The 25004-nt window shown below is 37.8% G+C and overlaps 2 protein-coding genes across 11 annotated transcripts in view; one reads left to right on the top strand and one right to left on the bottom strand.

Annotated features, from left to right (window-relative positions):
- Positions 1–655: 655 nt before the first annotated feature.
- Positions 656–1477, bottom strand: LOC125491294. The gene has a single exon (XM_048632886.1). The coding sequence runs from the start codon at positions 1475–1477 to the stop codon at positions 656–658; it is 822 nt and encodes a 273-aa protein (XP_048488843.1).
- A 6674-nt stretch (positions 1478–8151) lies between these two features.
- Positions 8152–25004, top strand: part of LOC105384133 (basement membrane-specific heparan sulfate proteoglycan core protein) — a 150459-nt gene continuing 133606 nt past the window's right edge. For 5 of the 10 annotated variants that reach the window (XM_048632628.1, XM_048632634.1, XM_048632630.1 and 2 more), the window contains exon 1: positions 8153–8462. In XM_048632628.1, the coding sequence (XP_048488585.1) occupies positions 8400–8462 (63 nt within the window). In that variant the 5' untranslated portion in view covers positions 8153–8399. Of the gene's footprint in view, positions 8463–25004 lie in introns of all 10 variants that reach the window. The other 5 variants (XM_048632636.1, XM_048632633.1, XM_048632635.1 and 2 more) reach the window with 2 other exon arrangements.

The raw sequence follows: 25004 nt of genomic DNA, 5'->3' as shown, positions 1-25004 counted from the left end.
TGAGACCATGAGAGCTAATCAGACTGACTGACAACACTAATCAAAACTTTGCTCCTTGAACTTTAATGAGTTTAGGACAAAAACTAAACACTATCTTACTCCTCATATGTAAAGGAAATTAACAAAAACAGAGGTTTATTTATCGCTGTAAAATACTTTATGAATGTGTCAAATATATACCGTGCTAAACACCTGTTGAACATCAACCCGAGTCCCTGTTGTTGTAGGCCTTCAAATGTAATGTATGCCTAGAAGGAACAAGTGCCCATTCTAAACAACTTTTGATCTACAATTTGAAATAAAAGCAAAAAATACCATCTTTATACAGGTAATGTTTTTCATGTTAGTTATAAATTATATACGAGTGTGGGGTTGTCAGTCTGAAATGCGGAGCGTATGAAATGAAGGACTGATAATTAATTTACTTTGTTATATTGTGGACCGAAACAAATTACAAGTATTTATAAAATTAACAATTTTACAATTGAGAAGAAAAATCTAAGCGGGAAAAACAAGAGGCGGGCGAGTGTCTATGGCTACGTTCAAGGAGCCAGTTCCCGAGCGCCCGCCGGAAGTTCGAGCGCCCGCCGGAAGTTCGTGTTTCTTTCTGCGACGACTTCGTGTGATTCCCCAATATTAGTACCGCGGAGCGGAATCACAGTACAGCGGGTTGTGCCACTACATATACTCCCCCACCGAGACCGTGACTACGGTCGATGGTGTGTAGCCGCGACGGGAATCGTACTACTCGTCCACTCCTGGTCCTCTTCTCTGGCATCGTTGCTGTGGCTGGCTTAAGTGCCGGCTTGGTTGGCTGGATTGCAGGCTTGGTTGGCTGGATTGCAGGCTTCGTTGGTTGGAGTGGAGGCTTCGTTGGTTGGAGTGGAGACTTCGTTGGTTGGAGTGGAGACTTCGTTGGTTGGAGTGGAGGCTTCGTTGGTTGGAGTGGAGGTTGCGTTGGTTGGAGTGGAGGTTTGCTCTGATGGAGTGTGGTCTGAGACGTCTTGACATCTTCTTTCATGATGTATGCTGGCTTCAGACGGTCTATGCTGACGGTGAGCTCTCTTCCTTTCACGTCGAGCGTGTATTGTTTGGGACTCCTCTTCAGTACTCGGTATGGTCCCTGGTATGCAGCTTCAAGTGGTCGTCGCTCTGGACCCTGACGCAGGAACACATGGGATGCTGTGCTGAGATCCTTCGGGATGTAGAAGGGTCTTTTGTTGGAGTGCCAGGCTGTAGGTTGAGGTGCGAGCTTGTTCATATGTCTGCGGAGTCTGCATGCGAAGTCCGGGACGTCACAGGGCGCGTCGTCTGATGTGGAGAAGAACTGGCCGGGTAGTCGGAGTGGTTCCCCGTAGACCAGCTCGGCTGCTGAAGACTGGACGTCCTCCTTCCATGCGCTGCGGATGCCGAGGAGAACGAGAGGAAGAACTTCTGTCCAGCTTGGGTTGTCGTGGCAGACGATTGCAGCTTTCATCTGGCGGTGTAGCCTCTCGACGAGGCCGTTGGCTGCAGGATGGTATGCTGTGGTGGTGAGATGGGTAGCGCCCACCAAGGATGCGATTTCCTTGAAGAGCCGGGACTCGAACTGGCGCCCTCTGTCGGTGGTGATGCGCTCAGGAACACCAAAGCGCGCGATCCACCCAGAGACGAAGGCAGCTGCGCAGGTGTCTCATCGCAAGAAAGCCAAGTACGAGCTATTCGCCGCTAACGGTACAGTAATACCCACATATGGATACATTAATATCAACCTAGACCTAGGCCTACGGCGCGCCTTCCAGTGGCGCTTCACAATCGCGGACGTCTCGAAGCCAATAATAGGAGTCGACTTTTTAGGTTTCTACAACCTACTCGTCGACTGCCGCAAGCAATGTCTCATCGATGGACTCACATCACTTACAGTGGCAGTCCCACGTCAATCAGGTACAGAAAGTATAGCATCAGTCCGCACATTCATAGACAGCACACCGTACCACCATATCCTGAGAGAGTATCCTGAAATTACCCGTCCAGCCGGTAAACCTGATTTTCCCAAGCACAATACAGTACACCACATAAGAACAACACCTGGCCCACCAGTATCCAGCCGCCCAAGACGCTTAGACCCAGAGCGATTACGAATAGCCAAGAAGGAGTTTGACGACATGCTCGCTAGCGGTACAGCTCGAACCTCAGACAGCCCATGGTCTTCACCTCTCCACCTCGTCCGCAAGAAGGATGACGGTTGGCGTCCATGCGGAGATTACAGATCGCTAAACGCTCGCACCATACCAGACCGATATCCGGTACGTCACATTCATGACTTCGCGTATCAGCTGTCAGGCAAGACAATCTTCAGCACGGTAGACTTGGTCAAGGCGTACAACCAAATACCAGTCTTTGAAGACGACATACCCAAAACAGCGATCACCACACCGTTCGGGATGTTTGAGTTTCCATACATGACCTTCGGACTTCGAAACGCAGCTCAAACATTCCAACGATTCATCGATGAAGTCCTACGAGACCTAGACTTCTGCTACGGATATATCGACGATATTCTGGTCTCTTCAGCTACAGAAGAAGAGCACAAGCAGCATCTCCACCTACTCTTCCAGAAGTTGAAGGAGTATGGGATCTTGATCAACACATCAAAATGCGTCTTCGGCCAATCAGAAGTGAAATTCTTAGGATACACTGTATCTGCGGCCGGCATCAAACCACTTGATCTCAAAGTCCAAGCAATAAAGGATTACCCATCACCTAGGAACATCAAGGAGCTTCGTCGATTCTTGGGTATGATGAACTTTTATCGACGTTTCATCAAAGAAGCAGCAGCCATACAGGGTCCACTCAATTCACTCCTAGCAGGGCCCAACACAAAAGGATCACAGCCCATCACCATGACACCTGAGCTGCAAACGGCATTTGACGAATGCAAGGTGAGCCTATCCCAAGCTGCACTTCTAGCTCACCCGGACATGAAAGCCGAGCTGGCCATACAGACCGACGCCTCCGACGTGGCGATAGGAGCGGTCCTCCAACAACGCAACGAGAGCGGGTGGCAACCACTCGCTTTCTTCTCACGAAAGCTGAGCCCGGCACAGAAGAAGTACAGCCCGTACGACCGCGAGCTGCTGGCAATCTACGAGGCTATCCGATACTTCAGGTACATGGTAGAAGCCAGAACCTTCACAATATATACAGATCACAAACCGCTCACATTTGCGTTCAGCACACGCCGTGACAAGTGCTCGCCACGCCAATTCAGATACCTGGATTTCATCGGCCAGTTCAGCACGGACATCAAATACATAGCTGGTAAAGAAAACGTGGTAGCCGACTCACTCTCTCGTATAGAGGAACTATCATCAACTTCCATAGATTACCAGTCCTTGGCTCAAAGCCAAGAAGGCGACGCTGAGCTACAAGACCTGCTGCAGAAAGGTTCGGCCCTAAAACTAGTCAAAGTTACAACTCCACACGCAGATCTACCTGTCTACTGCGACACTTCATCGGATGATCATCACCAGCGGCCGTACCTCACACCATCTTTCCGGCGCATAGCCTTTGACACCCTCCACAACCTCAGTCATCCTGGTGTCAAAGCAACTGTCAAGCTGGTCACACAACGATTCGTATGGCCAGGCATAAGAAAAGACTGCCGACAGTGGACCAAAGAATGTCAGCAATGCCAGCGTAGCAAAATTCAAAGACATACTTCAGCACCTCTGTCTCAATTCAAACTGCCTTCTGCACGATTCCAGCATATCCACATGGATATTGTTGGCCCCTTAACTCTTTCGAATGGTTACAGGTACTGCCTCACGATAGTCGACCGCTTTACTCGTTGGCCTGAGGCGTACCCCCTCGCTAACATCACTGCAGACACCTGGGCAGCTGCCCGCCACGACACGAAGTGGAATTTAGTTGAATCTTGAGTAATTCCAGACAATATGAACTGACTCTCAACTTGTGCAAACCATACCTCAGGATCATCGGGCCAAAATGGAGGAATGCGTACACTCACACGACAAACTTCACTTGAACCAGCGAGCACGTTACTTGCGTTTGCGTTTGTTATGGAATTTTCACTTGGACCACTGCCGAGTCCGCCGCCATTGCCGCTTGGAGATCCGAGTATTTCGCCGTCGTTTTGCGTGGCCATTTTCTTGTTTCTTGAAGGTTGATTTCTTGTCCAGGTCGTGGGTCACCAATGTGGGGTTGTCAGTCTGAAATGCGGAGCGTATGAAATGAAGGACTGATAATTAATTTACTTTGTTATATTGTGGACCGAAACAAATTACAAGTATTTATAAAATTAACAATTTTACAATTGAGAAGAAAAATCTAAGCGGGAAAAACAAGAGGCGGGCGAGTGTCTATGGCTACGTTCAAGGAGCCAGTTCCCGAGCGCCCGCCGGAAGTTCGAGCGCCCGCCGGAAGTTCGTGTTTCTTTCTGCGACGACTTCGTGTGATTCCCCAATATTAGTACCGCGGAGCGGAATCACAGTACAGCGGGTTGTGCCACTACACGAGTAAGTATTATTTTCCTTATGAAAATATTAGACCAAGATGGGATAGGATAGGGCAAGTGAGCTCTGCCAGAATAAGTAAGGCGAAAACTGCCTTGGTTCAGCTTACCTGTTAGCTTGTCTGAAGCGCTGTGTGAGAATCAGCTTAGCTGTTGTGAGAAGTGGAGTAGTGGAGGGAGAGAGTCCTGATGATGATCCAACTGCAGGTAATAAATCCCTACGGTTGATTCTTTGCAACTTTTAGCTAAGCAGAATTCGGAATGTTGGTCCGGAACAAGGAACATAATAAGTAAGTACTTCTATAACGAGAAGGTGCATTAGAAAGTACGCTAAAATCCCTTTGTTGGCAAAATCGAGAAAAATCCATTGTGAAAGTGGAAATGGATTGGCCTAATCATACTCATACATAGATCACTAAAAAGTGATACCAGTTTTCGAGGAAGTGTTTGAAGAAATAAAAACCGACTGGGCAGTGGACATGCTTGCTTATTTCTTATTTGTTATGTCTGGAGTTGAACTGTCTACCGACATTAAGTACTTCATGGAATATGCTCCTATCGGTTTTCACGCTATAGTAGGCTAGTACATAAAGTGGTTTTCTAGGAAAATAAGTAGAAAAGGATCGTCTAACTAGGTTCTAGATAGTCTAATGTAGGTCTTAAGTATGTAGGCCTAAAGTATCGTTGCTACTATGCCACTACTACTTCTACTACTAGCGCAAATGTCGCTTATATTATTTTCTATAATTTCATAACAAAGTTTCGATTTTAAACAAAAAAATCAAACTTCAGTCTTTATTAATAATTAATAATGTCTTGCAGTCATAATCTTTATTTTTTACGGTTATATTTGTGTAGAGCATTTAGAATATATTCTTAGGGTGCCTATCAACAGGCTTGATCCCAAACAGAACCTTTGTTCACCATTTACAGAGCACTTCCCCTTTTGAGGGGGCTCGGCTTTTGGTACCAGCCCTCGTATCCAGACCTGCTCAGAAAGGCTCCGAAACAATATCAAACGACCGTGTCCCAGCTGTTAATGGACATCTAAATAGAGTACGCTGGACCATCATCCTACGTTCTAAATAAGAAAATATTTAGTGCTAGGAAGCTGATGTCCAAGCACTAGATATTTTCTGATTTAGAACGTTGAATGATCAAGGAAATTGAGGTATTATATCGATTAATTAGTGGCACTTTGAATATCCATGTGAGATTTTTTCTTCAATGAGTATACGTCTATCTTTAGTTTACTATGTTTAGTCGCGAGCATCGCATCGCTTAAAAAGCACAGACGAAGAAATACTCTAACTAATGAAGAACTGAATGACCGGTAGAATAGAGGAGCGTGGTATGAGCTTCAGCAGGCTTGAATTATGACCTTAGTAGTATAACTTAATTGTACATAAAACACTTCAGATAAAAAACTATTACACAATACAATAAGGGCGGCCTTATCGCTAAAATCTCTTCCAGGAACCTTAAGAGCTACGATAGAGATAATTTTGAAGATAAATGAGATACAAAAATCAAACACTTAAGGAAAATGAAGATTAATACCTACTTATTTTGTTAATAGATACTTCTAAACATACATACAAAAATACTTGGCCATAGGTGGTAGTAACAGGAGTTTGATGCCGCTCCAGCTGGTCGACCATAGAAAAACGTGGAGTTGTATAAAAAAATGGTTTTCTATAGAAACTTTGTTGGTCACGTTACTTTAGTAAATTGGTAGCGGATTTCTTATTTTGCGAATTCTCGAAAGTCATAGAACAAAGGTTGTTCAGGATAACCCACTGAGCAGCTTACTATACCACTTTTGAAACAACCTGAAAAGTTTTACACTAACTTTAATTAGTAGGTATATATATATTTTTATAAAATTACCTTTTCATTTAATTAAAATAAAACTATAGGTTCCTATTACCTACTTGATTCCATAACAGTGGTTGATTACCATCCAGCTAATTTTATTGTTCAAGTGTGAGCTTGAGAGCGAGCTTTGAATTATCTCGCCCAGTAAAATTTCCTCAATAAGTACATTTCCTAGATGAAAAGTAAGCACTAAAACTAAAACCCGACCACTGCAACATTACGCTCTGTCAAGTATGAAACAAGGGAATATTCGCATCTGAAATAGGGAATATGCATGTGATTCAAATAAAGGTCAAATATTATTTTTAATAAACTTTGTTATTTCAGAACTGCGACAGGCGAGACTCATTATTCTGACTGACGTCACACCTCTTCACAAAAAGTTTTGGGCGTTTAAAGTGGACGTATCGGTTATAAATTTGTAACTTTCTTTAAAATACCTTAAATGACTTTTTTGGCATTGAATTTTTTTTTACTATAATAAAGCGATGTAAAACTATCGAATATTATTAAGTATAAAAAACATGCATATTCCCTATTCTTCAGAGAATAAGTATTCCTGCTCATATGCCACTATATCTGAAAGCTGATAATCGCTCAGCTTCATTCTGAAAGAGCTGTTGGATAGGTGAAAAGTATTGTGTACTTCATTTTTATGTTCTTACAAAAGGCATTTTTTACTCCAATTTTATTTACTGGTTGCACTGATTTCAGCTTTACTTAGAACCTTATGTATACTTAGATATTGTAAAAGCCACATTTTACTGAAAAAAATATATTTACAGTCTTATTGTGTTGATTGATAGGTACCTATAATAGCTGAAATCACAAAAAAATATTGATGCATTGTAAAACTGTAAATTTTGCAAGTGGAAAAAAAAATTAAAAAAATTATACACTCAGAAAATGCCGATACCAGAATCTGAAGACCCCAGTTTTTTTAAAGATTTAATTAAAACTTTGAACAAAATATTACCGTTTTTAGTTAGTTGGTAATATCGTGATGCTGGTATACTCCAATGTTGCAGGTGTACTTAAAGCTAACCTTAGTGGAACCTCTTCATTGCACGTGAGTGTATATATTTTTTGTTATAGCTAGTTTGTTAAAGTACCTACTTATATCACTATTATTGTTTGATTTAATTAATTAAAAAACAGATTTGTGTACTTTATAAGTACTTACTATGGTCCATTGATGCCTGTTTTACATTATCCTTATTACTTAACTATAGGAAGCTATAACTACTTCAATAATTGCTAACTAGTGTAGATTTAGCATGACTTATTGGTGAAATCAGCAACACTTGAGTCGAACCTTATAGGAAGGGCCTTTTCAAAAGTAGAGTAAATACTGGCGATACCATCGCATTTTCCATGCTAAATTTGATAGAATGTTGATACAATTACGGTTTTAATTTGAGTGCACTCGATTCCGCTGATACGACATATGGTTATTTCGGTCCTTTATGTAGAATTGATAAGCGCAGGAGAAGAGGTCATAGAACTTGTTGGAGTTGACTCTACACAGGAGAGAGAGAGACAAAAACTTCACTTGCACTTCTCCGCGCGTGAACCGCCGGCTTCACCTACTTATGGGCTGAAAAATGTCGCCTTATCAGTTATCATCACGAAATGCGCGTACTTTATCTTAATTAAGGTAATTTCGGCCATTCTTTGGCAACACGATGTGATGATAACAACGCTGTAGAATTCACACAATCGTAGAGTTTAGAGTGTCAACTTTTTGTCACTTGGAGCTCAGGGAGAAAGGCCGGGATCGGGTCGGATCATCGGTTCAACAGCGGAGAATGCACGGAGCACCGCTGGTGTTATTGCATTCCGGAGTGCGAGCGGCCGAGGCTCTGCTTGCGTTCAAAAGTTTGAGAATCGTAAAGTTTTAGTCGAGCGCGTTTTGATTCACTCGCGGTCCGACAGTGGAGACGCGCGGTCGGCCGCGTCAGTGCGAACTAGCAAGTTGCCGAGTTGCCGAGTTATCAGAAACAACAGGATGTCGCCAGGCCGGGCGCCGGCAGCCATGCTGCTGTTGCTGCTGACGACACTGATCCTCCATGTAAGTCTCAATACACTCTCTATGAAGCGAACACACAAAAAGCCGGTTCGACTCCCGGCTGATCCCGGCGCGACAAGCGGCTCATCGGCCAAAAACTTCCTTTTTTGAACGCAAATTTGTATCGAAGTTTGAAACTTAGTTGGGAACAATAAGTTATGATCGGAGTCCATATAAAACTAAACTTTTATTTAAAGTTTTTGAATAAGAAGCACATACAAGTACTTACCTGGCTACTTTGACAATAGATTTTCAAACTTTTAAAAGTTTAACTCATTGTTTAGTTCATAATTTATTATCGTGGGCCCTAAGTTGCTAAATAATTTAATGTGCAAAAAGTGAAAAAATTCCGTATTAGTATTTTATTATGATCGTGGAGTCCCGTATTACCTGTGTGAATGAATTCCTAGTGGAACTAATAAGTTATTAGGCAGTTGGCTAGTTTTTTTACGCCTGCACAAACATTTGCTATAGCAAAGTTAATTTAAATTATTGTTCTTTCATGAAACGGGAGCGAAATCAAGCTCGATTGTTTTATTTTCAGTGTGATTAATGAAAGAGAACTGCAAATAAATATAATTCACTTTTTATCGAGTTATATATATCTATCTAGTTCCTTCTATATATTATACCGACATTACATACCTATTGAGTAGGTACATTACTTAATTGGAACTTATACATAATTATTACTTACTTGAGACCGTATAAATGTAATAGAAACTAGCTAGTTCCCTGCCATGTCTGCACTCCAGGAAACGCTTTCCAGCCGCCTCAACAATATTTCATGAGGACACAAGTCTGCATTTAGCCATCTTGAGTTCATATTGTGGACTACGGCTTAGGGTGATCCATTCTGCTAATGAACTATTGAGGTATAGCCCTTAACGCCTACGCTGCAGGTCGAACAATAAAGTTCACAATTTACACTTCTTGAACCTTTGGAGATATATGATGCATTCTTTTGCTTAATATAGGTATGTAATATAATAACGAATAAGAGATTGCGCTACGTCTTCTCCGGATTAAAGTCTGAAAAGTTTAATATGCTTATGAATTGAGTTGTATTGACCATTAACTTATAATATTTAATTGGTATTGACATTAATTTTAATTTTTGGTTGTGCTCCGCGAATTGTAGGTATCTTTACTCTTTATAATCATTTGAAAAATTATAACATCTACACTTCTATATTTACCCAGGGAGTACAAAAATAGTTCAAGTATATACATAATACTTAACTGAAAATAATTAAAATAAAATACAACAGGAACCCTTCAGTCTGATATCAATTACGGGATAAGGCAAAGATGTATGAGGCATAAATTTTGAACCCGAAGTTTTTAAGATCTCATAATAAAACTGTTTCAAAAGTTGAATAATCTTGGTTTGGATTACCTACCTAATGCTTGTCGGATAGTTAAACACATCTCCTAAAATCTGAGACTGCTTCGTAGATGTACGAATGCGATCTCGGCAGCAAGCAGCAGGGTTGACGCAGCACTACTGTTCCCCACATATTCTCTTTAGGTTTAAATATAATAATACATTTTCGCGCAAGCTTTGCTTAGCCCTAAAAAGTTTTCTTGTGGGTATTTTGAAGTAAAAAAAAACAGAGGATAACTCTTAAATCACTTAATCTATTTAAAAAAATCGCATTAAAATGCATTGCCGTTGTGTAGTTTAAAAAATCTTACTTAGATAGCACATATTAACAGACAGAAGCCAAAAGTGTCTTTCCTTTACTATAGTGATAACATTCCGAAATCGGCAGCAAAACTATAGATAACTAGCTGTTCCCGCGAGCTTCACTTCGCCTTAAAAAGTTTTCCCGTGGGAATTCCGGGATAAAAAGTAGCCTATGTTCTTTCTCGGGGTCTAGACCATATGCATACCAAATTTCATTCATATCCGTTCAGTAGTTTTGGCGTGAAAGAGTAACAGACAGACAGACAGACAGACACAGTTACTAGCTGTTCACGCGCGCGCCGCTTCGCCTTAAAAAGTTTTCCCGTGGGAATTCCGGGATAAAAAGTAGCCTATGTTCTTTCTCGGGGTCTAGACCATATGCATACCAAATTTCATTCAAATCCGTTCAGTAGTTTTGGCGTGAAAGAGTAACAGACAGACAGACAGACAGACACAGTTACTTTCGCATTTATAATATTAGTTAGGATTACGGGGAGCAACAGTGCTGAGGCTGCACTACTGCTTGCTGCCAAGATCGGAATCATACCTAGGGATCCACGGGCGGTACTAGTCATACTTAGGCCAAAGGTTGAGGTTCGCCATTATAGGCTACAGCGCGGTAATACAGCCAGCCTCCTCCTACGTAGCCTAACTAAGGACTAACCTGACGTATGACTTTATTATCTGTCAAAAAACTTGTATGGATTTGACATTATTACATTCACGAGCAATGACAAAGTTCCACTCACAAATGCTGACACTAACTGGCCCCATGTTTTTTAACATTTACTTAATTTAAAATTTTACTACAATATTTAAGTATTTAGTTGTTAATATACTGATGTGGTGTTAAACGTACATCAATATTGCAGACGGCGTCAGTAAGCTAGTTTTTTCCGTTTTGGAGTAATTTGAAGCTATGTCACTGTTCCTCTTTTTAATGGAAGCATCTGTATACATATTTCTAGTCTCAGCCAATATGTAAGTTATTTATGCATAACAAAATACATGAGATCGAATAACTGGCCATTGAAAACTCCTCGGTATCAAGCACAATAGCAAGAGATGCTTAACACCTAGCTCCCACCTCTGCCAACGTGAATCGTTGGCATCATTTTAACTGGAGCTGTAGTCTGTATGCACCTCTAGCGTATGTCGTCCCATAGCGAATCATAACAGCGTGGCTCAGAAAAAGAAAAGCCGCACATATATGCATAGGAACAGTATGAAAGCACGTCTCGAAAGCGCGGAGTGGAAGCAGGGAAGACTTAGCCTTTATCAGGTTAATGTGGACGGGGAAGCACTCTACGTATATAACATAACAACTTTACATACCTACCTGGTACCACCAAGTTAAGAAGCGGCGACATATACTTTCGTTTTTGTTTTACTTTACCGGATGTTCGATCTATGCACCTAATGAAAGGTTTTATATTTTTTTTGTTATACAGGATGGTGACGGCTACGCTAAAGCTTTGTTGTGCAATTAAACACAGGGAAGCTACATACTTATTATAGGTTGTAAAGTGATTGTAATGAGTTGTCGTTTTGATATTGATATACATATGTTTATTATACGGTAATGGTGGTAATGGTGAGAAAACAGCACATCTTGAATACGAAAGCTATTTTGCCTCATAGTGGTAATTCATTTATATTTTTTCAGGAAGAGTACTGTACATCTCATTGGTAAAAAGTCACTGTATTCAAAAACTGACTTATTTTATGAGAAGTGGGGGCGTTATTCGTGAATCTCGTATTATAGTTTTGAAATGGATGGACCAACTTTAATGTGGTTTATTTTGTTCAGCGAGAGTATACTTAATGCCGCAAACCAAAATGCAAAATATTATTTTACCAAGATTAGTATGCAATGCTGCCTTGTATGCCTGTATTCACAAACTTAGGTAGATATTGCATAAGAAAGTGACTTTTGAAAATAAATACAATAAGTGTAATGGTAATAATCTCTAACAATCACGATTCACGAAAGATGACCAAAGTAAAGGCCATGAAATGGGTTCAAACTTTTGACCGGGTCAAATTTGCGTCGCCTTATTTATCATGCAAGTTATCACCGGTCGCTTCCCGGTAACTATGTAAATCCTATTTAATTACATGTATTTTTCACTCGATTTGAATAGATAAATATCTTAAAAATACACCGTTGCATTTTTTTACTGACTTCGAAAAAAGTAGGAGTTTCTCAATTCGTCTGTATGTTTTTTTATGTACGTCCACCGATATTTTCGTCGTTTTTAACACACTGTAAGTACATCTTTACACACTATGTTTCACACGTTGGAACAATTAAAATTCTATTGTGTCCCGCGCGATTTAGCACTTTCGATAGCTAACTCAAATATAGGCCATTAGTCATCACCCATAATGTGTAGCACCATTACTCCAGGAAATAGAGGTTTTGAACTTGCATATATATACTGCAATATCTTATAATATATAATTCCATAATATGTAGGTACCTAACTAGAACTTTTTCATTGCTCGTGAGCGTATTACGAACTTTTACTAAATAGAAAGTAAAAACACTGAAAAAGATCCACTTAAAAACCGTATGTCGATACCATACAATGATACAATAGAACAACGCAGACTCGGGTACTTACATCGAATTACCCGAATTTTTGAAAACATTTAATTTGATTAATTTCATTGAATTCTATCAAAATATTTTCGTTTTTAGTTGTTATTTTTCTGTATATTGTTGATATTCTGAATATTCTGATGCGCTGTTAAATTTACTTTAATATGGCAGAGCTTAGGAGTTAGGAGTAATTTGGTGCTATTGTCACTGGAACTTTTTCAATGCTCGTGAGTGCATAATATTTAATCCTAACTAATATTATAAATGCGAAAGTAACTGTGTCTGTCTGTCTGTCTGTCTGTTACTCTTTCAAGCCAAAACTACTGAACGGATTTTAATGAAATTTGGTATACATACGGTCTAGACCCTGGGAAAGAACATAGGCTACTTTTTATCCCGGAATTCCCACGGGAAAACTTTTTAAGGCGAAGCGAAGCGCGCGGGAACAGCTAGTAGTATAATAATATTAATTATTTGTGTATGAAATTTCTTGTAAGTAGGTGTAATTATATTATTTTTATTAAATTTTATTCAACGTAAGTATTGTAATAAGAATGACATTCAGAGCCCATATTTTTGGGGTTCCGAAAACGTTATCATTGTATGTATTATCGTGTTTGCATTTCTGCGACTACTATATTTATTCACTTCTAAATCCTTATTAATAGTAGGTTGGTACAGCTACAGTATGATGTGAGTAAGAATTTTAATCGTACAAAGTATAGGCAATTCATAGACAATAGGTACTTATTATTATTAAATTCTTTATTGCACAAAGTAAATTGGTACAAAGGCGAACTTAATTCTAGCAGCATTTTCTACCAGTTAACCTTTGGTGATGTAGAAAAAGTGATTGGTAGTGCTAAAGGCTTTGAAGAAAGAAGATGGTCTATATTGAGTGTTAATATGAGTCAGGTGTTTCTGGAAGAACTTAATTCAACGTATAGGATCATCGTTGAGTATCGCAAAGCATACATACTGCTCACCACTATAATCCCCGAAAGGATAGTCGCTTTTCGCTATACAATTGTACTCACGCTATAGGTTGCGAGCCGTATCGCCGGTTTTGAATGAGTACAATGCACTGTACTGGTCTCTCGCCGAAAAGCCTTCAAAGATTTTATAAAATCAGTTTTAGTTCCAAAATATTTGCATTTTAACAGCACACTTTTTATATCAATATTTATCTCATATCATATGCAAAAGGGACTATCAAATGGACAACTTTTATATCATGTCACGAATCACCGATTTTTATATTTGGTAAGATTTAATTCATCATTCCAACAAATTGAAATAATGTAAGTATAAATAAAACTCGGTAGGTAGTTGCAAAAATGACCTATTATCAGTTCGGTTCGACGACCGCCAATATGAAAATATTACATCAATACAAAAACTTGTAGATTATATTTAAAACATGTCATACATACGTAGTTCGTAACGAAATTATATTATCTATCATATATATGTGTCCCCCCGAGTAGATCTTTCGAGCGCGGAATTGCGACCGATAAAGCGAAAAAAATATATACTTTTTTGAGGACAGTTAGTTATCTTTATGGTTATCACTCTTGACCCAACCCGCATTGGACACTTGCACAACACTTAAATTGTAGATAACATGCCAATTTGCTTATTACAAAAATATCATATTGCTAACCATTTTATTTATTTTTGTTTATAACTAGGTAAGTTCCTAAGCGGCTCCATGGATGTAGCCTTGGATCCTACTTAGAATTATTTCTCTTAATGTTTTGCGCAGAAAACTATTGTGTACTGGTACTGCTAATAGTATTATAGATGTACATTACAGGCGTAGGAAGAAAAGCCTCTCTCGGAAGAATCTCGAGTGCAAAGAAATTGTTGAGTATCTCGCCATTATCAGTCAAGTGTAAAATATATCAATAGTCACAATTTTGTAGCGTATTGTGTTAGTGCCCATCATACATCTCTACAATAATCTGCGTCTGCTCTAAATATACAATAATACTACTACAATTTGGAGTTATTGCGTGTGTACATTAGGATGGGCCTTCAATTTATGAAAAAAAAAACAACTTTTATTTGTACGTAATAGCGGTAAAAGGTTGTGTTACTATTTAGGTACTAATTACACAGGTACCTACATTTAACTAGAAAAATCTTTTGTTTATAGGAATGTTCTTATGTTCTCTATGGTGATTTTTGTGAACGTGTCACTAAAAACAAATTAGCCTGGAAAGCGGAAGTCCGATGCAAACTAGGAAAGGTATATAATGTCGCAGGCATCTAGTTGAATCTCCTTTTTGGTTGAATCTGAATTTTTCGATGGCGCTACTCAATTGTATGACTACTATGTAGAAGTTCTAGCTAATGTACATTAGCATCCATCAATGAAATAAAAACTAGGTACAACACGTAGCCTACCTACCTACCTACCTAGTATTTTTTAAACCAAACTATAATCACTTAATATTCTTAATAGCAAAACGGTTGCACTCAGGTCCTCTTAATTCTGTTAAATCGAACTGAATATTGAAATCCTCTTTGAAACAAAGCAATCTCTTAACAGATTTTACATACGGTCAATTCAATTATCGCCAGATCACTACTGCGGGCTGAGCTCTATTAAAATTATTACTTCGTAATAGTATTGACAGGGCGAAATAATACATTTGCAATTTACCGACGGAGACATAAGTTATTTATTTAAAAAGCAATGATTTTGCATAAAAAATTGGGATCGCATTAAGTATGCCTTACAACAATCTATACCACACAACCTTTGGTCAGTGTATACTATACTTGGCACTAATGGGTCATCATCATTAATCCATCGATATTCCTATTTAAAGTTGAAGTTTAAGATAGTTTATTTCCCATAAGAATATTAATTTAGCAATTATCGTAAAATCTGTTGTGGTTTAGGAACTTTGTCACTTACGTAAGATTTTTTGTGGAATAAGAGATATAAGACTGTGTTCTCAGTAGGCCAACTGCTTGAAATCGATTGAGTATTGAAGCCTCAAGTATCTACGTGATAAGTAACTATAGTCACGATCTATGAAAAAAATCCAGTTACCTACATATGAAACGGCAATTTTTTAATTGCTCGTGAGTGTAGTTGAGTCAATTTATCGTAGAGATCACCCCGGCTGAAGTCTAACGGCAAAGCATGAACTAATCTAGCCTATAGACGACCGAATGGCGTAGTGGTTAGTGACCCTGACTACTGAGCCGAAGGTCCCGGGTTCGATTCCCGGCTGGGGCAGATATTTGTTTAAAGACAGATATTTGTACTCGGGTCTTGGGTGTTGATATTTATATTTAGTATCTATCTATCTATGTATTTGTGGTGTAGATATATCAGCTGTCCGACACCCATAACACAGGTTCTGCCTAGGTTGGGGTCGGGTGGCCGTGTGTGAGATGTCCCACATATTTATATTTATTTATTTATAGTATGTGGCATTTCTTTGAATTCTTTGAGTGCAGCTAAAGAGGAAATACACTCACGGGCACAGAAACAGTTCCACTTACATAATGCAGACACCAAATGGCTACAAATTATTTACGTTTTTAGTTGGTAATAATCTGATGCGCCGTAAAATATCCTTAAACATTACAGAAGGCGTCTCATTAAATTATCTATTTCCGTTTAGAAGTAATTTGGTGATTTTCTCAATGGAACTTTTTCATTGCCTGTGAGTGTATTTCATGGAGACAGCCTGCACCAACTAACCAATGATAGCCAATCATCGAGAATACATACGCCCTTACCCAACAAATTTTAAATTACCGATTAATCGATAAACATAGTAAGAAAATAGTTTTAGCACTGTGAACGCAGCCTTATAGGGGCTTATGACGTCACATGCAAGGACCTCTATGTCACGGCAGTACGAGGTGACAATGCTGAATATTTTGTGTTTACGAACATTGCTCGTGGCATAAAAACTTATCAAATCTCACACAAACACTGATCTCATAGAGATCTTGACCGTTAAGAGTTGTTTTATCTCTACAGTACCTACTTTGCATCTGCACCACATATCCTAATATTTTTTATTTATCTCCGATATCATCTTGATTTTACGTGATTTTATTAAGAATTTTTTTCTCAAAACTATGTCTGTAGGTATTGTCATCTTAACTATTAAATACACTGGTAAAAATAGGTAATCGCCTTCAAATTATAATAGAACAAAAGTTTTAATAGTATAAGTTACTATTCTGTGATAGTACCTAAGTCTAGAAGAATTAATGGTAACTTGTTGTGAGGGCCTTACTGCATGTAAGTTACTATATTTTATACTATGTGTGACTTGGCTATTTTGCTATCAAAATGAAACTGCAGTTGAAAACGGATAATAAATCATTGCATTGATCGTCTCAATTCGTCTCGGAGCGGTTGTCCACCTTGGACCCAATGTTTGTAATGATCATTTTCTAAACTATCCCACATAACCAATATTGTGTAAGTAATATATTTATTTTGTTCCCATCTTTACATATTAAATTGGGATGAACAGTTAGACACCCCAAAATAAAGATTATTTATTATTATGTATTTATACAAAACATTGTGTAACATAGTTAGGTTTTTAAATGAACGTGCTATTAAACCTGTACACGAAACTTAAATAGTACAAAATGGTAGAATTCTTATTAGAATGGTAGAATGGTAGATTCTGATGAGCTGTTAAATTAACTTCAATATTACGATAAATTTCTATTGTCATTGGAACTTTTTCATTGATCGTGAGTGTATTTCTTACTGAACGTGTGTAGGTTGATGCTTCTGATTTACCGTGTATATTATATATTTTATGTAGGTAGGTACTTAACGGAAATAGGTCATCACAACAATCGTCATTCCAGTTCTGCAGGTCATGTCTGCACCTTCGCAGATAAACAAATAATAACCATTTTTCATTATACTTACATAGTTAATTATAACTTTACTGTACTAACAGTACTTATGTACACTCTATCTGTATAGTAGGTACACTTACTGTTTCAATACAGTGTGCGACAGTGGTATACTATGCTAAGAGGGTGACTCAGAGAGGGTCAATCTGAGCAACTGGTCTTAACACTTTACATTTTCAAGAAAAAACAATTTTTGAAAATAAAAATGTATGGCGCAGGAGAGGCGGTTCTCCTGTAGCGGTACACCCATTTCACTAGCTCCACCCCATACAAATTTTCGTCGATAACATATCACCGCTCGATCGGTTTAGAAAAACCTATACTTGGCCTCCTAGTGTGTGGAAGTCTAACTCCGAAGTTGACTTCTAAAGCGAAAGTCATGTCCGATGGCCTCTGATTTGTTTAGATTTAGACATTTTATTCAATTGACGAAGTCGATAGAGTTGCATCTGTAGGTACTATTTCAGCTAAGTAAATTATACTTAAGTACCTAAAACTCATAACCTATCCGAAAAAAATACCATAATTAATCCCAAATTGCAATTTTGCTTTACTTTAAAATTTGCAAAATTTTTGTGGTGAAAATAGAGGAATACCATAAATTAAACCAATATATTATTTACTATGGTTTCGGGTTGTTTCTTTGTTCTTTCAATTTAATAAATCGATAAAGCCATCGATCGATACAAGTCATTCAACATTTTGGATCTATCCTGGTGGCTTTTACTATGCCACAGACATAGACATTTTTTACTAATATTGGCCATATACCTTGTGAGAAATTAAGCTTTGTGATGCATGCACATGCAAAACGGGGTACTGAAGATTATTAAAAGTTGATTTGCACATTACATTACGACAGTGTTAAACCCACGCAGCCTTAAACCAGTTTAACTGTTTTATTTTCTTTTATTAAAACAGCGTCGTGTAGAAATTGTGGGTACAGTCAACAAAAGCATTAAGTAGCCACGTACAATACCTGCTTGTAGTACTAGAACTGTGTAAAATACTATTTCTCTTCAGGATAGATATTGTTATACATATATAGTATATTGTGTGAGTGGTGGGGCACCTGTATCCTGTATAGCAAAGGGAGGATCCCCCAACCGGGCCGAGTGTTGTGGCTTGTCGGGCTCCTACCCAACTCTTGGCTCTAAAAAAATCTTAGGGACGAGAGAACTTCCTTTACGGAAAGCAAAATAGGTATTCTGGAGATGCGAAGCGGGTCAACTAGTCTGTCAATATGTTAACCAATGGAAGGTTTGCAAGCCTCTTGTAAACTGACAGCTAAATCTATGAATACATCTATACATACATATAACCCCAGAACATGGCATCTCATCTCTTGGTATGGATATACAAATAGCATCTAATTCAACAGATGCAAAGGCCTTTGAACGTCATTCCTTAGAATTCTACAATTCAATCTGTTACAATCATGCTACTGATACGACAGGGTAAGGCATTGGGGATTCCCTGGATATTTTTTCCCATAACCTGTTTATGAATTGTGGGTCAGCCAAGTAATAGCTGAGACTGAGTTTCTATATTATACCTACTACTCTAAATAAAAGACAAAATGTAAATGATTTCTTAGTCATTAACCGTGAAATACCCTATGAATTTTAATTTATGTAGATAAACTTGAGAACGAAAAAATATGCCGCATGAACGTCTGTAACTTATTAGTTTTGAATTTTTTACACCTTGAAAGGACCATAGACCTGAAAGTTTCAAGTTCAACTCGATATATTTACGCGTACCCGAGGTTAACAGTTTAGGGGCGTATCGACGAGCAAACGGGCAACCAAATCATCCAAAAAAGCGGCACGGCCGTACCATCCTTTTCTCGAAGCAATTCAGGCCATTTTCGACCTCCTGTAACTTCGTTGTGGATAAAACTAGAAGACTAAATTTTCACTAACCATGCAGACATTGTAAAGACACGGTATATTCAAAATTTCATTCAATTTAAACCAGTAGTTTAAGAATTATAACGGGTCAAAGTTTTTTAATTTTGTCACTGACTCACTCACTCACTCACTCACCGATCATAAAAATTCTAAGGCCTTTCTAGCAGACCTACAAGCTTCAAATTTGGATTATAAGTAGTGTTTGGTGTATGAATCAAGGGAAAACTAAAATATTTGGGGGCACGGGCCGCACCAACCCGAGTAAAATTTTTCAATTTTGGTCCAGTTTTCTAGATAGGTACATAACTGCTTAAATAATTTCATAATCACATATATGGGGCACAGCAGAAAAGTAAAAAAAGTTGAACTGTCTACAAAATACAAAAAGAAATGAGATCCATATAAATATATTGACTTGGTCATCGCACTAAATATTTAAATTAACACGTGTTTCCATGCGATGGCCTAGTCAATATATTTATATAAAACATTAAAAAAATTTAAGATTGAGATGCGTGTGTGGATTAGACTTGGTATTACATGGATCTCACAACTTTTTACCGTAAAACAACTGAGTTACGAGACTTGTTTTTTTTTGTCAATTATTGTTTTTGATGGGATTCCTCTATACGAAATCCTAAAAAATACCCTGAAGTGAATCTGTAACTAGAACCTACCTCCATGCGTTTCGGGGCTTCCGCGATGGCACTAATACGCTCAGGTGCAAAGAAAATGTTCCACTTACAAAATGTCCACACCAAATGGCCCTAATGTACGTTTTAGTTGGTAATATTCTGATGCGCTTTTAAAATAAAGATTTTCCGTATTATCATTGGAACTATTTCATTTCTACCTATGCTAAAACCATAGTGCAGAGCTGCAGAGTAGCAAAGCCAGCAGGGTTACTGTTTCGAGCTGTGCGTTTGTGTGTGTGTGTGTGAATAAACATAAACATGGGCGAAAATAGCCCCTATAGGTGTGAATCTGGCCATGCAAATGTTCGAGGGCCGGTTTCGTCAGGCGCCGCCGCCACCGCCGCCGCCGTAAGGACATCGACATTAATTATTAGGGATGTCAAGAATCGAATTTTATGTTTATGCCAGCAACTTATTTTACGACTGATTATGGTAACTTTGTTGCTGTCGTACAGTTTGTTGGTATTAAAAATGAATTGGGGATGTAGAGGTGATATTATTGTAATTATGATGGAGTTTTGAATTATATGGAATGGTATGGGAAAGTTTAATAAAGGTATATGAGAAATAATAATCAGAAATAGATAAAAAAGTGTTGTTTTCCAGTTTTCAGTTGGTAATAAATACGGTATGTTCTAATCAGTGTATGCATAGGCCTTTATCATTTGAGACCTGACCAAAATGACTTAAACCCTGACACCCTCACGATCACGTCACGTAATTATCAAAACATTGTGAAAAATATATTACATTCGATCAAACTGATTTCAAACTAAATTTTCACACATAAAGCTCTTCATTTTTGGATGAGGCATAAAGAAATAAACAATAGTACAGGTTTAGTTTACAGTTAAATATCAAAATTATTTTTGATTTTCATCTGAAAAAAACATTATCTGGGTGAATATTTGAAAACGAGTGTTTTTGCCTCATTTACCTGGCATTTTTCAAAATTGAACTCTAGCCCTTTTGCTGTAAACTCGTGCTTAGGGGAATCGAAGATTACCTATATAATGTGATTTGCCTCATGTTTTGACGAGTAGTTTGTGAGATACGGTAAGTGAATTAATGAGCCTGCCAAACGAATGAGGAATAAGCCAGAACAATGAGAACATGCAGACATAAATTAGGCTCGGCCAGATCAATTATAAATTATTCATTACCTCGTAATAAATAAAGTCTAATTCAAAAAATGTTTATTCAATCAAGTTAAGTAAAAAATGTTTTTAAACATAAAATCAAATACAGATCTTCTAACATTATTTTAAACACAACCAGCATTTTTTTAAATAAATCAGTCAGGATAATTAAAAATAATATGAGATAATTACGTAACATGCTCTTAAAAATAACACAATATTTAATCGTTTCGAGGTAAATTAAATTCTTTACAATACTCAGTCTTTTAACACAAACTCAACGTCACTCAATCAAATTTAATCTTCACAACCCATTGGAAATTAAAAACAAATGTAATACTCGAAGAATCTAAAGCGAAGAAGGTAAGTGATTATCTATCAACATTGAGTACGACCGAGTCCGCGTTGTTCTATGTCTATCAATCTAAAACAGTCTCTTAAATATACAAGGTGTTGCAAAAAGGGTATACTAAGCCGAAACCTACATGTGCAGCATGGTATATCTAAGCCCGAAACTGTTATCAGAATTTCAAAATTCGTGAAAAAAATTATTAATTTTTCATAAAAACTTTGTTGGTCACGTGACTTTTACTATGGAAGAAAAAATATTATTTTCGCGAATTTCCAAATTCTGATTTCAGTTTCGGGCTTAGATATACCATGCTGCACATGTAGGTTTCGGCTTAGTATACCAATTTTGCAACACCCTGTATTTATTTCTTAATAAATATATTTAAGAGACTGTTATTGTAAGCAGCATGTTAATATAAAAAATAGCAAACATGGGAATGTACGAATAGGAACTTTCATTGGTCTTAACAAAATAAATAACAATCTTCAGAGATGAGAAAGTGCAGGGATGACGACAGGGATTCACGATGCAGAAACATTATGTAAAAATATTTAAATCATGGTCAGAGTCATCGTCATCAAGCCAATAAGATTTTATGTTTTGGAGGTCAACACTAACATGGTCTTCCCCGATATCATAATTTTCCGTGAGATTTCCTGTGGTTTTTGCACTTTGCGCTTCTATTATTTCTGTCGTGGATGAATTTTTGTTTTTTCCATATGGTAATCGCATATTTCGGAGTACATTCCATCGACCTCTGATTATTTGTGGGCTATTAGCATCAACTTTCGTGATTGTTCGTTCTTTCATAATACCTCGTTTTTTTTTAGTTGTTTTATTCTCTTCGTCTAGTTTTCTATTTTGCACTTTCCCTGTCCAAAAAGATGCTCCCACTTCTACATTTCGTGCTTCACTTAATGGCGTTACATCAACTTCTTTCTGTTTAGTGGTATCCATGCGATAGTATCCAAGATGCTTATTATGCTTACACATTACTGGTGTGTACAGACATTCCTTTTGTGTGCAACTCTGTTTTCTGACAGCCAGTACATCAGAATTCTTGTTCCAAATAATGTGATGCATTTTCATACAGCCCGGGAAGCATTTTACTTCTTGGGGAAAAAGTAAGTCTTTTTCATTAACATCATACTCAGATACTCTTTTCAGTATAATGTTTTTTATGTTTTGTTCTAGTACTTCCATAAAATCAGTTATAGTTTTAATATCTTTACCTTGAGATACAGCTCGATTAGCAGTACCTTTTAGTACAGCACCAACGCCGTCTGGTGCACCTTTTCCGTGTCCTGCTTCACTATAATTCCAAGTGATAGTTTTCACAGATTTTATGTATATGTGCAGGAATGAAATCACGTGGAATATTTTCTTGTTTCGGTACTGACTGGACGGAGAAAAAGAAATGAAATGCAGTGTTCGAATGTCTGGTTTGATTTCGGATAAGTACTCAAGAATAGGAATTATATGAGCCCAAACCTTTGGGACGTTTTCAGTACGCCTGAGTACGTGTCCAAACCAGCCTAGCGTAGACATAAGTCTTTAATTATAATTGGTCTGGCATCAACAAATTCATCTGGCATTATGTACCAGATAAAAACAGACGAATGAGTGGCAGATAAATGAGTTTTTACATAAAAACAATAAATTATTAATTAAATTGTGAACTTAATCATCTACCTTGTTATGGAAAAAGGTAGAATACAGTGTGATCACGTATGTGGTTAAGTAACGAAACAGAAGTATCATCAGCAAGCATGTAGGGCAGGACATATAAATTAGGACACTTACCGTACAAAGTCCAGATTATCTGCTTGCTATCACAATTTATCGTCGTCACAAATCGCACGCGGACGGTGCACTCTGCCGGCAGACGGGCGGTGGACTGACCTGATTGAACTCGAACGCAAGTTCAAAAATATTCAACCCTTCAATGGTGGCGTTCGTGAAAAGACACGGCCAGACAAATTAGTTTTTATGGTGCGGACGTTTTGAAAAGCTTAATAACTTTTATTGTATTATATTTAGAGGACAATGAATACTAAGGACTTCACGAGTATATATTGAAATATAAAGGATTTATATTTTAATGTTTTCAAAGCGAACATTGTAAGACTTATGAACTAAAATGTATACGAAATTGGAGTTTGGACGCGCCATATAAATGGGATTTGAGTGTTATCTGGTCATACATTTTTTTAATTTTATATGAATCGTTGTAAAACTGTAAATAGGCCTTGATAGAGAATTTCATTTTACATGTACCATACAAATATAGCCTCAAAATTCGAAAAAATAAGTAGATTCTCCCGATGAAAACTGACAAATTTAGCGCTCCAAATATTCACCCATCTGCTTCCGCTAGAGGCGCCACTTTGTACGCGACAGTAAATATTCATAGTTCATACAAACTTCAAAAACGGTTTTGTAAGTGTTGTCCCATCCCTAGATGTTGCTCGCTTGCTCATCGTGATCGTATTGCCTGCACGACGTTTTATTATTATTTTATGTAATTCATGATTCATGCCCTTTACATACTGTACTGTATACCTGGCATAAAAGTAAAGTCTCCGTTATTACTCGTACCTCCATATTATTCTTATAATTATCTTATTTATTTATTTTATTTAATTCTTTATTGCACAAATATTTGAAATAAATGTACAATAGGAGGACTTAATGCTAAGAGCATTTTCTACCAGTCAACCTACAGGAGGTACACGAAAACTAATACAAAGGTGCAATAAAGAAAATCTTATATTCAATAAAAAAATATTATATTAGGTCCCGGACCACTACTTGTAGGTCAGTGATGAATTCATGATTGAACAGTTATCCTAGCATTCGACATTGGAAAGCTCAATATACTGTATGCACTTATTGACACAAAATAATATAGCTTGGCATATGCTTGGCATATTACGAGAGCCATAAAAATCTTAGATGACGTTCTCACCCACACAGTCTATAACTTTATTGATGTCATCACAAGTTTAGTTACAGCTAATGGCCTGAAATGGCCTTTGATTAGTTTTAACTGTTCTCACATCTAAAGGCAATTCGTACGACCGAATAAATCAACCCTGCTGAGTTATTCTGGGCTACGTATCAATTCCCAAGCGGTTTGACACATTTTCAACAAAAGCATCATCATAAAAAACTGTCTGTTTAATTACCATACTAAAAAAGTTACGAAAATTTAAAAAACCGGCCAAGTGCGAGTCG

Source organism: Plutella xylostella, chromosome Z (assembly GCF_932276165.1).
Source record: "Plutella xylostella chromosome Z, ilPluXylo3.1, whole genome shotgun sequence".
NCBI classification, from domain to species: Eukaryota; Metazoa; Arthropoda; class Insecta; order Lepidoptera; family Plutellidae; genus Plutella; species Plutella xylostella.
This window is presented reverse-complemented; position numbering and strand designations above follow the sequence as displayed.